We start from the raw sequence: 15,141 nt of genomic DNA, 5'->3' as shown, positions 1-15,141 counted from the left end.
TTAATTTTCACAACCCCTTCAAAGTTTAATTTCTAAATTCTGCAGTAAATACCATTAAACTTATTTATAATGTGACATTAGGAAACATGAATTCAGTCAGGAAAAACTCATTTTGACAAGACACAATTCCTCTGATAATAATTAATCCCACATGATTTAAGGGCCCAACACCAAACCCCATCTATCCTTCACCTTAATATAATACCTAGCATTTTATAAAGTTAGATTGCCAACCCTTAGCATCAGGGCCAATTACTCTTGGTCTTTATTGACTTGCCAAAAATATCTTTGTCCAAATACATTTGGATATCCAAGAACTGCTTGATTTTTCCTAGGAATATTTGGCTTAAGCTCATTTAGTTACATATAGTCTGTGTCAGTGCAAATGTAAAAACCCTAAACCTAGTCTGGAAAAAATTTGCCTCTAGGTAGAACTGAGATCTCTTATAGTTTTTTACTTACATGTTGAACAAAACAATGGGACAATGAAATACTGAAATTCAGATTGGGGTCAGGTTACTTGTTAGATGTAGGGAAAATTATCAGAGTAAGAAGGCGGGTGCATCCTAGGGGCCGTGACATGCAGTGGGTCTAATGGAAATATAATTGCAAGTCCCACTACTGCAAGAAGGAGCGGTTCATGAGTCCAGAAATACAACCAGAAGTGGGGTCACAAATCTAGAAATTGGGTTGCTGGAGGAGTTTGAGATTAGTTGCTATAAACGCAGCTTCTCTGAATTTTGAAGCTCTGCATCTTTCAGTATCTGCCTACTTATCTGGCATAGCCTGCTACCTCATTACTGTGAATCTGCCTTAACCTCTGAGGCAAATTTTGTTCACTCTTCCCCAGACTGCTTATGGAATATTTTCCTCCCACTCAATCTTTCCTAAAACCCATCTCTGTCTCTGTTGATTCCTGCTAGGGAATCAGCAGTGACACTTTTTAGCCTTGTTTTTATGGTTACACATTTTTAGAAAACTTTTTATTGGGTTTTTATTGCTACTATCTTCTGTCTGCCCCGCTTGCCCTATTATTGAGTTACATATTTATTATATCTCTTGTGAAATTGAATTGTATCATTTTCTGGGAAAAGATTTAATGTCACTTACATTTTCAAAGGTACCTACCAATAACATTTAATGATGTAAAAAATATGCATTATTACTCTGGTTCATTAATACCTATTAATCATGATTTAAGGTGTCCCTGGTGAGTTTTACTGTTAACTGTCCAATGCTTACCTTCTTGCAAATGAAAGCCTGAGGAAGCTGCTTCAACCAGAGAACATTAACTAGTTCATTGCAGCAATTTTTGGTCATCTGTATAAAACATGTAAAGGATACGTATGTTTGCCTAGACCATGTGTCAGCTTGTGTTTTGGGAACAAGTTGGTATGTTGTGCCTCATTTCCCCCTTTGTTCCTTTGTATTCAAGGGGCTTTTACCTTTCTTTTGAAAGCCACTTGAGGAAATGCTTGCCTGCTGTGAAAGCCTGATTTATTTTGCATTGCATCTGCACTGTCTGGTTCTGCAATGTGCACTTTGGAATTAAATCAGCTTCTCTGCATCTCTACAAAGGAATTTTTTTCCTAAGAAGTTGACTCTTTCATTGTGTGTATTTCTGGCAAAACTATGTGCATTAACTGTTTTAGCGGCTCTTTGTGTATGTTAAAGTTTGTCTTATTTTTGCTATCAAAGAAAATATCACTTACATGTATAATGCTTTGCAGGAGTAGGTTCTCGCCTAAAAAGATTTCAAAATCAAAGGGGTGCAAGAAGAGTAAAGAAGAAATAAAAATAGTAATGGTCATCCGTTATTGTCTAGCAGTCCAATATGTGGAGATGCTGACCTTGGCAAAAGCGGTGTGGATATACTATTATAATAAATGGGGAAAAAACTCCTGTAAGTCAAAAAAAAAATTGCAGTAGTGCCATCTAGCGTGCCAGGTGTTGCAGTTTTCTGAGAAGGGACACTAAACTACTTTCAGCCCATCCCACTTGTTACAGCCATACGTACCCTGACTCGTCCTCCTGCTGCTGCTCCCTTCTCAGCCTGCTGACAGGAGAGCAGTGACAACATTGACAGAAGGTAGAGGAAGAGACCTGAGGGCTGTTTTTGCAGATGCTGATTCTGGCAAACATGCCATAAGGTTGTCATTGCTGCTCTAGAAAAAATGAGCATTCATGGGATTTTAAAGAAGGAGAAAGATAGCTGTTCCTTCTGTACTCCCATACAAATCTTCCTCTTCGACTCATTGGTTTCCAGTGCTAAACATGCAATGGCTAAAACATCCTTTCTCACCTACTGCAGGCAAGTTGTTTTGGTGTTGGGAGAGAAAAAAATGTAAATTTGATGCCAGAGAAGAAGAGGTGCTGCTGGATTTTGAAGCTGAAAGGAGGGGAAAGGACTTTTTGCCTGGTGACTGAAGGATTTATGTTGAGTAGAGGGTCCAAAAAGTCCTTTGCCTGGGAGGTGGGAGGTGAGAGGGAAGTGAAGGGAACAGGGATCTGTTCTGTGTACTAATGCTCTGTAGTAGGTGGAGTCCTTTTACCGTGACGACCCTAGGCTTTTCCACTGCTGCCTTTTCCACTTTCACTGTTAGCTGACTGAACCTCTCCGCTTTAATCCTGAGATATGCAAAGTGCGTGCCTTGCCCTTCAGTGTGTGAAGCTCCGCAGGGTTTATTTTTGTCTTCAATATGAAATCTGCTTGTAACAAGTGGAAGAGTGATCGAGCCAGAAACCGTTGTCTGCAAATGAAGCCGGCACCTCCATAGCATCGCATAATGCTGTGTATTCGCCTGTCCTCTGCAGCCGGTGCCAGAGGATATTGCTTTTCCAGTTGGATTTGCTTGGGGTGCAGCTACAGCAGTGTATCAAATTGAAGGTGTCAATTTTTAGCTGCCAAAGTGCTAAGGAAGTTTTAAGTGAATGAAAGTCTGGATTCGTGTAGGAGAGTGTTTGATCTTTGCCTTGTTATGTAGATGCTACATCTGATGCAAATCCATGTAGGACTTGTGTTTAAACACTTCTGGCCTGAGCAGTAAGAGGGTAAAAGATGTTTCAAATCTCAGAAATATGGAGGAGGAACCTTTCACTAGCTATTGAGAGTGGGTGAAGAAAAGGAGATGTAAGTAATTTTCCAACTAGTTCTTGAGTATTTCCTTTCTCTAGAGCTAATTTAAGTAGATTACTATCGACTATTCCAAGACTGGATGGGAGAACTACCCCATCAGACATTGGTACTCACAAAGGGTCCTCAGTTAGGAATTCATCTCCAAAGAATATGAAAAACAGTGAACTGAGAGGTTAACAGTTGGACTTGTGGAGGCCCTCCCATGGGGACATGTATCATGTTCCCAACCGAGTGGAGGTGCTGATAAAATGATTTGCCCAGCTTGATATGAAAATATGTGGCAGATTAGGGAATCTAAACCCATAAGGTACAGGGACACCTACAACCATAACCCCGCCAAACTTTATCCTTTCATAAATGTGTGTTTAGAGACCTTTAAAATACACATAGATCTGATTTTCTCATATTATACCCTGCAGCATACAGGCACTTAACTCCCATTGATTTCAGTACCTAAATGGGAGTTGTAGATCTAAAATTGTCTTTGAGGATGTAGCCTTTAGTTCTTGGTTATTGCTGAAAGCGATAGTACTTGCCCATGCTTGGTACCTTTTAACGAGCTCAGTTAGCTTCACCTAATAGACTGAACAGCTCACTGTTCCCGGGGAATCAATATTCTGGGCCATATTCTAACTTGAGTCCTGCAATGCGCATAGCTCTACTGACTAATTTTTAAAATGTGAATTGTGTGTGCATATAGAATGACATTATAATTTCCTGCCTTTTGAGTGGCTAGATGCGCAACTTTAATGTTCTCTTAATGTATTTTTAATGAGCTTTCCTAGAGGCTTCTGAGTGGGAGAAACGTTAAAAAAAAAAAAAAATCTATAATGTGGTCTAGACACTACTCAAATGACCCTTTTCCCACAGAAGTAAGAAACTCAACAGGGAATTCCTCCTCCTGAAAGCTTTGGAAGCTGTGCAGCTTCCGACTTCGAAGCAGCATGATTGAAGCAATAGTTCTTGTAGAGTCCAAACTCAGTTGCTGCACATATCACAAGATACACAGTGGATGAGGCAAGGGCTGACAGGCTACTTTATTTTTCACTGTCAGCTATGTATTTATGCACAGCACAACCTTCTCCACTCTGTATATTTCAAAGTGCTAAAAAATCATACCAATTGTACTCTGCATGCTCAAAGTGCAGATTTCAAAGGTTCATGACTCAGTCAAATCAAAATCAATTTGCACCAGAACACTCAAAAGCACTTCTTCTTACTGAAGGCCATTTCTATGCTAAATTTCAACCCTCTGCTTGATTTTTTTTCTTTTTTTTTTTTTTTTTGAGAGAAGGAAAAGTTGCAAAAAATTCTCATAATGGTAAAAGTGGTTTTCTTCATTTCTTTCATATGCCAAATAGTTGAACTGCATTAATTCAAACAAAATTTCACCTTTTGGGCAGAGACCAGGCCGAGAAAATTTCACTCCAAGAAGTGAAAGCACAGCTGAATTAGAAGAAAAGCTAAGTTGGAAAAGCACGTGAAAACTTCAATACTCTTATCAGTAATATTCCTGCTTCAATGGCCTCACTTGAATGGAAAAGCATTCTGTCTTATTCCATTGTAATAATTACAGAGAATGGGGAACATGCATCACATTTCATGATAATTTATATTAATCATTTGATGACATGCTATATGATGATTTGGTAGCTAAGTCTCACCTATGTGCTTGAAATGTAAAATTAGTTCCTCATCACTGTTTTTTCCTGGCCCAAAGCTCCCTAAAACTCCGGGTATGTCTACACTATGAAGTGCTGTGTAGCGTGGAGGTTTCTGAGCAAGCTTAGAGGTGCACGCTCGGTTCATTGAAGCAGAGCAGAGCTCTCTGCAGACTAATTGTGGCTCAGCAGGATATGTTAGTGTATGTGGAGCTTTCTGTTGCCTGGGCTAGATTGCTTCCTACACTTCATTTAGCTAGCTCAGATACTCTACACTGTACAGAGAGGCTCTTCGAACAGCATGAGGAATGCTTGAAAGTGGATCTGTTTGCTACAGCCCCAGTCAGGGCTTCATAGTGGCTAATGACCACTGGAGTAGTAGCGTCATACTCTGCTGAAAATCAAATGCTTCTCCTGCTCCCTCCCACCTCCTTTGCTGGAGGAAGGCAGACAAAAAAGTAATCGTTCAGCATGTGCTCTAGCTGCTGATTCTTAAATGAAGGTGTGTTAGCTGCCCATTATGGCAGCTTTTGGCCTCCCTTCACTCCCACTGTAGTGAAAAAAGAGCTATATCATATAGATATGGTGCAGGAAGCCTGCTCTTAAAGGCTTCTAAATTCTAGGTACCACCAAAGAATTACTGTTATTTGTTATTTGCTGCCCTTATCCAAAATGTCTATTTATTTCAGCAGGCATATTTGAAATCAGAAGCAGGATATAGAAAAATTTTAGTACTGTATTTTTCCGAGGAGCATAGAGGCAGAACACAAAGTCTGTGATAAAATCTGAGATTAAGAGAAATTCAGCTGTCTGGATCTAAAATTTGACCTACTTTGAAGGTTGTCCCATGTAAGAGTTTAATTTACTGACCAACCAAATGTAGATGTATCAGTGTTCGTGTGCTGCAATAAAATTTCGTAAAGAACATGAAATGTGACAATGATCTTTGAAAAGCTAGGTTATAGAAGTGATATTACAGATTTTAGTAATGCTTTAAATTAAGTGTCTTCAATATGCTTAACCTTGCATTAAACTTAGATTTAATAAGACAGATGTGTATTAAGTACTGAATATACTTAAGGGAGCAATCTTGTGTTGGCAGGGGATGGACTCAATGACCTCCTAATAGTTCTCCTCCATCTCTAATTTCTATGATACTAATTGATTATTAAAACACTTTTATTGAGGATTGATATGTAGCTATTATATAGTTATTAATCTTACAACCCAGCTGATATTTAATTTATACATGATTTTAACACACAATGTCATTTTAGTTTTTAAAGAGTAACCCTGGAACAGTGCATTCACGGGGGCTCTGAAAAACCTTGCTGGTAAATGAGGTTGGCCATTTTGGAGTTATCTGAAATTTTATGATAAAATCACACTTTGCAGGGGTGTAAGTTTACAGAGCTCTCCACATTAAAAATTAATTGTTTGCCTCAGCTACTGCATTGCTCTGGAAAGACAAAGAAGCTTGTCATGAAGAAAGGTGCATTTATTTGTTTTAAATACTATGTGATGTTAGTACTATGTAATCTCAAACAGCAGCTAAATTTTGAATATTTTAAAGTTAATCTGTCTACCTCAGTTTTGGAATTGCAAAGAAATTTCCCAAAACTATGAAAGTGAAGAAAATGGTGCAGGGGTTTTGAGCACTCAAAATTCATTTCTGTGAACGTTTGGCTAAGCAAAAAGCAGAAGTTTTGCAGAGCTATGTTATTAATTCAGCTTGTATATGCCTAGGGCCATGGCTCATAATGGCATTCCTTTCTTTTTAACAGACTGTCAGGATTTTCAAAGGACATCCAGAAAGCCATAAGTGCCTATTTGTTGGATGTATTTCTCATACCCTAAAGGCTTTCTTTGATATGGACTGATCTTTTACATTTATGGATGGAAGTTGCATTAGAAAATGGCCTTTGTGAAAACCTGTAATATCTCAAGAGTTGCAACATCTGATTTTTGGCTAAGGAAGTATGAAGAATGTCAGAACTCTGACTGCTTTTTAAAACAGGATTTTCAAATAATTAGCAGTAAGCAAAAATATGAATAAATGCAAAACCTAATGCAAATACATACTAATGCTTGAAAGTTTCTAGTTACTTTAAATGATATGAGGAGCAGGGAGGGAATACTGCTTATTTTGCTTATAGGATTTTGAGGGGTTTGTGCCTACCTTGTGATAAATATTTACATTCAACATATGTCTTTTGATGTCAAAATTGTCACAACCAAGTTTTGTTTTTCAAGCAGAAGACTGGAATGCAGATGGAAAGGACCCTAATGTCTGGGACACATTCACCCATCAGGGAGGAGATCGAGTTTTCAAGAACCAGACTGGTGATGTAGCTTGTGGCAGCTACACTCTGTGGGAGGAAGATTTGAAATGTATCAAACAGCTTGGATTGACTCATTATCGCTTTTCTCTTTCCTGGTCACGTCTGTTACCTGATGGGACGACAGGTTTCATCAACCAGAAAGGCAATTGTTTCTTAAAAATAGAAGGTTGCAGCTTTAATTCAAGGTTATTGCTGCAGTCTGGCATAATTAATCCAGTATGCTATTCTGCAGTGTAGCTTTGAAATTGCAACTTTTTTCAGAGTAATTATGGGATGATTTTTTATAGGTTTGCAACAACTTACTAATTAATATTCTAGATCCCCTTGGATAGCACAATCTTTTGGGATAGGATTAGTATTATGTTTCCTATGTATCTTTTTGCTTACTCCATTTTTTTTAATTGTAACTCTAAATCATTTTGCTTCATCAGAATGTTTATACTTACAGGGATCCTAGCCATGAGGATATTTTTGGATGGCTTACAATAGACAAGTATCTTATTTGGCAAATGCATTTAGATAGTTTATCAGTATACTCTGATGTACTGAACTTCACATCGACTGTTTTTCACTAAGAAGGACATACTTTTCCCAGATATTGTCTTTAGCAAATTAGAGAGGGTTCTTCAGAACTAGGAACTGTGCTTAGTTCTGTGACAAACACAAGACAGTCCCTGCTCTGAAGAGAAGAGTTTTCACGGTCTCAGCAGACAGCGTAAAAGTGAAAAGGGGTACAGCACATAAGCAAGCTGGTCAGATTGCTAGAAGTCACATATAAAATTTGTTACGCTTCTGATTTGTTTATTTTAATTCTATTGGTATGGACTGGGGGAGAGATTAAGGTCACTCACTAGGAAAAGATAGGAAATGGCACCTTTGCCTGCAGAAGGTAGGGAATGGAAGAAAGAAGAAATAAAGAGAATTGTGAAGAATAAAAGCAACTGAAGCTGAACCAGAAAGGATGGGAGAATCAAAGTAGTTGGCTGAGGTCTCTTGTATGCTGGAAGGAAAATGATCCAAGGAGAAAAGAGCAAAGTAGATTTGGATGAACTTCTGAATCTCAGTTCTGCCTCCTACTCTTCTGAATCTCAGTTCTACCAAGAAGATATATATCTTTGTACTTCTGGGGCAGGTTTGCCCTGGCAATTCTTTTCTTCCCCTGGTTTGAAGATTGCAAAGATGGAAGGCTACAAAGTGAAAGCATTTCTTCTTAGAAAATGCTTTTCAGGTTATCCTGATCTGTACTAGGAAGATACCAGCAGAAACAATATTTTTCTGCAGAATTTTGGTCATGTAGAGTTTGGCTGTTCAATAGGCAGCAGCCTGTCCTCTGCATCCTGCAGATTACGGTTTTCATCAGAGAGTGGAGGAGCCTTTGTTTCAAGAATTCAGAAAGGGGGGTTGGTGAATCTACTGTAAACAGACCAACCAGCCATTTTCCCCTGCAGAGCATGACTGCAAAAACCATGCCAGCATCCCAGAGAGGCTTCAATGGAAGCCTTTCCTTTGCCACCAAAATTTACAATATGTGGCCCACTTTCACTGGCACAGCTTGCCTTTCCCTAGGAATGCTTTTTGTGGTCTGTTGAATTTAAATTTGGCTGAGTCCTTGTGGTTTCTTTCCTGTACTGATATTCCTTCAGCTGGGACTGCAGGCACTGTACAGCCCCACAGTGCTGCCTACTGAATGGGCTTTGTTATATAGACGTCAGAGTAGGAGATAGCAAGCATTCTGAATGTACTTGGTAAGGAAAGCTAACATTTTGACAAAACTCAGCTGTAATTTCAGAAAATGTTCACTTGATCTCCAGTATAAGCAGTTGCCTGATTAATATTATGAACTTTACATTTAACAAAAGGGCATTGGAGGAACTCCAAGTAGGCCAGCTTTCATTAGGCAGGAGTTCACTTCTCTTGTGCAGTGATCTGTTGAAGCAATTGTAGCTGCATAGCATGGAAAGGCCATCATCTTCTATATAAACATTTTTACAAAGAGCATGTGAAGAATTAGAAAGCTTAGAGCAATGTCCTTTCAAATAAAATCATTCACACCAACTGATTCACTACCAATTTCACACCTAAGATGTAGGACATTTGAAAACCTTTAAAACCATTCTGTTTCTGACTCGGTGGGGGTAGGGTCTTTTAAAGCAGCGATGTTGTAGGTGTATTGTTCCTAAGATGTGTCAGGTTTTAGGTTAAAACTTACACCAAGTTTGTTTTTAAAGTATTTTCGTACAGTTATTTTTACCCTAGAAGGTGCCCTGAGCAGAAAAAGTTAGCTGTTAAACACTAGGTGTCAGTGTGGAGGGAGACAGAAGTAGTAGTCGGGGGGTATTGAGTCTGGGAGAGTTTGGTGTTATGCCTCACTTCAGCATGAAGGGAGAGCATCAGGAAGGGGAGAGAAGATGACAGAAAGGTGAAAAGAACAATCCTTCACTTTCCAGTGAGAAAATGCTCCTTAATGTCTCTAATCCCCAAATTTTGGGGTGTCCCCACAAAAGCCTTATATACACAGTTTCTTGGAAGAACGTTTTCTTCTGTATTTCTGCTTCTAGCTGACCCACAGACACAGCCATAGAACTAAATCAGGCGACTCTGGAAGGTATGAGACAATCTGGAAACTTGACTTGACATTTACATTTTTCAGGGATGCAGTTCTATTTCTCTTCATTTCCTAACACAAAGCATAAATCTTTTCCAGTATTGGTGTTTAACTGAGATGTAAAAAATGAATGATAGCTGGTTGCACTTAAATGTTATAAAGTGTACTAAGTAATTTATGATCTGAAAATTAGAATGAGAAATGCTAGTGTCTTCTAGGCAAGCATTACTCTCAATATGGCAGAACCAGATTCTGTACCAGCAAAGGATTTCTTTTTTCCCAGTTTAAGCTTAGATAGTAAACCTTGTAGTCCCACCAGCAAACAGTTAACACACACCCAGTCCCACTGAAGTCAATAAAAGTAACAGTAACAAACTGTATTTGCTCCTAATTGCTCTTGCAAATTGCAAGAATTTGCCTTTCAAAATTTAGAATTCTCGTGTATTCCTTCCTCTTTTACATGGGTTCATTCTCAGGCACAGACACGTATCTCCTTAGAATTTAATGTGTTTTTCTGGTGCTGCATTTGGAAGGAAAAGCAAACTACCTGTGAGATTTATTGTGAATTACTTTGTAAACAAACTTATTGAGTCTTGCTGTGCTAAAGGATGTGTATGCACCTGTTTGTTTAGGAGAAGGCACTGTCTAAATCTGGGGTTCATAATTGATTGCTGCAGTAAATGTTGTCTTAAAAGAGCCATTTGATGGAAATCCTTACGACCAGTCATTTGAAGTTAGGATAATTTGAAGTCTAATGCTGTCCTTTTAAGAAGAAGGCAGTATGGGGTTCTGTGTTGGCATTTTTAAATATCAATACACAGTAAGCTGAACCTGAAAATACAGGGGAATACATAGTACAATATAGTACAGACATATTTACTAATGAACAAGTTTCCTGCTTTGGATTAAACAAAATCTCTGGTTCAGAAACTGTTAAGAGTAATAATCTAAACCATATGTAACGTCCTAAGCATACATTTTGTTAACCTTTGCAATTTAGTGTTGTTCCTCCTCCTTTCTGCTGTGTTTTCAACTTCTTTAGACCTTCCTCAGTTCTGGGTTTCAATACAGCAAGGCCTTGGGATAGACATTTCATAAGCACCTATGTCTTATTAGGATACGTGGTAGTCTAAGACCCACAAAATTTTTATGAATTTTAGGTTTCTAAGGTTCTTAAACACTTTGGTATATTTAGCCCAAGTCTCTGAAGCAAAGGCTGACTGATTTCTACATTCCACCAGCATGATGGAGACCTATTCCTGGCTGGAGCCTCTTAGCTTAACAAATAATAATTCAAGGCCACTGTTGGCCTTTTCCAATTACCACACTAAACCAGACAGTTCAAGTAAAAGAGCAAGATAACTGATACTCTTTGAACCAGAGCTTATGATGTGTTTTGCAATATCTAGTATTTTCAGAAGGCTTAAAAGCAATGTAGTTGTGTTTGGATGTACGCAAAATTAAAAGAGCCTATACAAGATCTTAAGGTATCCTGATATTTAAACTTCCAGTGACCTCTCAGCAGCAAAAAAATAGTCCCTTAGGAAACATATTCATGTCAACCACTGCTAAATCTGAACAGAAGGTGAATTCCTTTTAAGCCTGTAGAACTGTATCCCCAGTACTGCCCAGCTTTAACAACACATCCAGGAAATTAAAGTTGATCTCTGTCTTATCAAGGGGGGACAAGAAAGGTTGGAAGTCATGAGCTTTTAGAAAGGTGAGCTAATTCCTGCTTGCAGTTAGAGGGACTGAGCAGTCTGCAGCAGTGGCAGCATAAAAGGAAGAGAGTTGGTTTCTTGGATAAACTATTGCCAAGCCATTCAAGTTGGTGGCTAAAGAGACCAGTGCCCTAAACTCCATCTAAAATCTAGTAGACCCCAATGAAAGCCTTTAATGTCATATAGATCTAATGAGGGAACCATTGAATTCACACCATTGCAAAACATTGAATGCATTGACAGTATCTTCTTTGTCTTGATGCTGGCACAGACAGTGATGGAGAATGGAACAGTCTAGAGGAAACAGCTCACCCAGCTAACCAAGTTCAAATCATAAAAGATCAGCTTAGTTACCTTGCTAAGTGTGGCACTAAACTTTTTAAAAGACAGAGTTCTCAAGGAGAGAAATTCTTTCATTAAAATGAATCTACCTGTCAGGCTCTCAAGCGTCAGGATTTTTGCAACACGCTTGTGCCTTGTACATGAAGCCAGGCTGCCATTCAGGCATTTAAATGAAAGGATTATATTTTCATGTGACCAGCACCCATCAGAATTATGTTTCTCCTGGGGAGTTGCTGTCCACTGATCTATTTTGAAAATTTGCATCCTCATTTCATTTTATGTGCCTGGTTGGAAGATTTTGTGTGCTGAGCATTTTTGCCAACTCTGGGGTCTTGTAACAGTAGTCAGCATGCAGTTGAGAGGAAATATTTGCATCTCATAACAGAGAAAATGTGCAGTTAGGTTTCTTCATGTGTTAGAATGTAAAAAAGTTATTAAGTTAACCCTTTTTTGTTTCTTTTAGTATTTTCAGGAGTCAATTATTACAGCAAAATCAGTAGTAACCTGCGAAATGGCATTCTGCTTCCTGTATCACTTTGGTTTACCTCAGTCCTTAGAAGATGAAGGTTGCTGGAGATCTGAAAAGATCATCAAGATGTTTGATATTCATGCAAGGTATTGCTTCAGAACATTTGGAGACTGAGTGATCACTATTAATGAGCCTTATGTTGTTGCTGTAGGTGGTTGTGAAAAAGCTGTAGCCCCAGCATTGGTACCAGAGCTTACAAGGCAGCTTATAAGGTGATAAAAGCTCATGCTAAAGCCTGACACAGTTGCAGTAAGGTATTTGAAGAAAACAACATGGACTTGTGCCTATAGCTCTTAACTCAGATTGGTAGAACCTCTGCGAATTCCGTAGCAGAACAAAAAGCAATGAAAGGGTACCTGTCCTTTACCTTAGATGGGTTTCTCAGGACCATATTTACTGCTGGTGAATATCCAGCCATCATGAAGTCCCGGATTTCTGCAATGCATTCAAAGCAAGGTTACTTATCATCAAGGCTTCTGGAATTCACTAAAGAGGAAAAAATGATGATCATGGGTACTGCTGACTTCTTTGCTCTGAACTGTTGAACTTAAGACCAAGAAAATGCAGACTAAATGTTTCAATGGACTGTGAAGCTGAGCAAATAATGGATCCTTCTTGGCCTGTTGCAACTGGGAGTTTATGACTGGCTGTAGTACCATGGAGTTTGCAGTGACTTCTGTGTTATATCAAGGAATGACCTGAGGGTCACAAAACAATTTTACTACTCTTAGCTGGCCGATGAGGGGATCTGAGAATCCAATGAGTAATACTGGTGATTTGGTTTTTTTTTTGAGGAGCCCATCTGGATGGCATAAGACACTGTACGAGATATAAATAAACAAGTCACCTTGGGATTCTTAATTTGATTTTTGCATGCTATAAAGAGTAGAAGCCTTAGTGTTTTCCTGTTGCCTTTGTACTTGATAGCTATTTTACAGTTTGAAATGACACACCAGTGTTATATCATCTTCTGAACTCCAGAAATGATCTTTGTGATGCCAGCAGTAAGGCTTTCCTGGCATGCATCTACTCCTGGCAATGGGACGTGTGGTAACTGCCAGTACAAGGGGTTAAAGAGCAGTGACAATAAGCAGATGCTAATGCTGGAAAGATATTTTAGTCTTCTCATTAAAATAAGTCATTTCACTGTCTTCATGGATATTTGCACAGTTTTGCTTTTCCATTGTTAGTCATAAAAGGTCAGCTCATGGAAAATTAAGTTAATAGGGTCAGTGCAATTTGATGAAAACTAGTTTTAGTTTGTAGCTCAGAAAAGATAGAGGGTAATGCATCTGATTTTATGGGCTTTCTTACATCTGTTCTGAATAAAACTTCTGCTCTCTTGTTCTAGGATACATATAATAACCCTATAATTTACATCACTGAGAATGGGTTTTCCCAAAGTGACCCTGCTCTACTTGATGACAGTCAACGATGGGAGTATTTCAGGCTGACTTTACAGGAAATTTTAAAAGGCACCATTTAAAATGATGAAAGATCAATTGTGCAAACTTAATATAATTTTACTTTGTGCTTATTTGCATTCAACAATGACCAGTGATTCTTGAAGCTAAAACTCATGTAAATCAGAGTAAAGTGATGTGATTAGACAAAAAAAATGTTTAGCTGAAAGGAAAGCAAGTAGTTTTAATCCCACTCTCCCATCTTGGGGTGGAAACAGATGAAAAGGTTCTGCATAAATGCTTTATTTCTAAACTCAGTTTTGCAGGGCCATAGTTCTTTGCTGAGCAAAACAACCACATTGATCTTCAAAAGTGCTTACCATTCATACTTCTCATTGTGAAGGATGTAAAGTTGAGTGCACCTGAAAACCTGACCATTGCATCTCATAATATCCTTACAGAATACAACCTCCCATAAACAATGAGATCTGTGTAATAATTCATTCCTGTACAGGGCCATTAAGTCATTATAGCTCAGCTTCTGCCTTTAAATCAGGATGGCCCAAAGTGTTGCTTTACCATTAGTTTTGATAGGAACAAAGTTGGTCCAATTTCCAATATTCTGGAAATTCCTTCCTTATCTTCCTTCTGTTGGTAGTATTCTCTGAGGTAATTTACAGGGAGTAGATCTTCTCACTATGTATCAAGTGAACTGTATTTTAAAATGCCAGTTCATTTAAATAACAGCTACTCTCCCTGTTATATTTGTCCAAAGTGATCACAGTCATGAATGTCATATCATAGTTCAATGTTTTTTTGTAGCCATTTTTCCATCTTCATGCTTCTTTTTTACTTTTGCTGTTTATATTCTTTATTTTATCCTTACTTTCATTAAAATGTTCTTTTAAAAGCTACCTTTCTGTCTTCTTCCTTTCCATTTGAAGTTGCAGTTTAGACTTGTCATCCATGCCAATTAATTTTTTTCTTCAACTAAGTAGAAGATGCAGAGGACCATTTTCTGGCACTGAAACCAACTGGTAGGGCCTGCCTCTCTCTGAAGCTGGCAGACCATCTTCTAGCTGCCTTTGGAGGTCACTTCCTGGGCCGTGCCATATCTGGTCCCAAGCCATGTCTGGAGAGCAATAGTTGACATTGGACAGCAGTTTTGGCAAGGAGTTTTCTTTACTTACGAGGTTGTAGACAGAATATCTGGATTTGACTTTCTTTGAAGATGTAAAGAAATGAATAAACATTAGCTTCTGACTGTTTGATGAAATGGGATTCATTTACCAAATCTAGTTGTTTTACAATGTACAATGGCTTATGCTGAAGTAAATATTTAGGGTAGGTCTGATGAATCACACCTTAGTGCATTCATTGACACAGTTCTCTTCATGCATAA

The 15,141-nt window shown here is 38.5% G+C and overlaps 1 protein-coding gene across 1 annotated transcript in view; it reads left to right on the top strand.

The window, feature by feature from the left end:
• The window catches only part of LOC104325388 (cytosolic beta-glucosidase-like), a 40,860-nt gene extending 27,059 nt beyond the window's left edge, over positions 1-13,801 (top strand). The window contains 5 exon segments of the mRNA XM_069790764.1: positions 2,815-2,887; positions 7,054-7,281; positions 12,280-12,325; positions 12,327-12,505; positions 12,508-13,801. Of these exon segments, the coding sequence (XP_069646865.1) occupies positions 2,815-2,887; positions 7,054-7,281; positions 12,280-12,325; positions 12,327-12,505; positions 12,508-12,881 (900 nt within the window). The 3' untranslated portion in view covers positions 12,882-13,801.
• The last annotated feature ends 1,340 nt before the right edge of the window (positions 13,802-15,141 follow it).

The sequence above is a fragment of the Haliaeetus albicilla genome, chromosome 1 (genome assembly GCF_947461875.1).
Source record: "Haliaeetus albicilla chromosome 1, bHalAlb1.1, whole genome shotgun sequence".
In the NCBI taxonomy this organism is placed as follows: domain Eukaryota; kingdom Metazoa; phylum Chordata; class Aves; order Accipitriformes; family Accipitridae; genus Haliaeetus; species Haliaeetus albicilla.
This window is presented reverse-complemented; position numbering and strand designations above follow the sequence as displayed.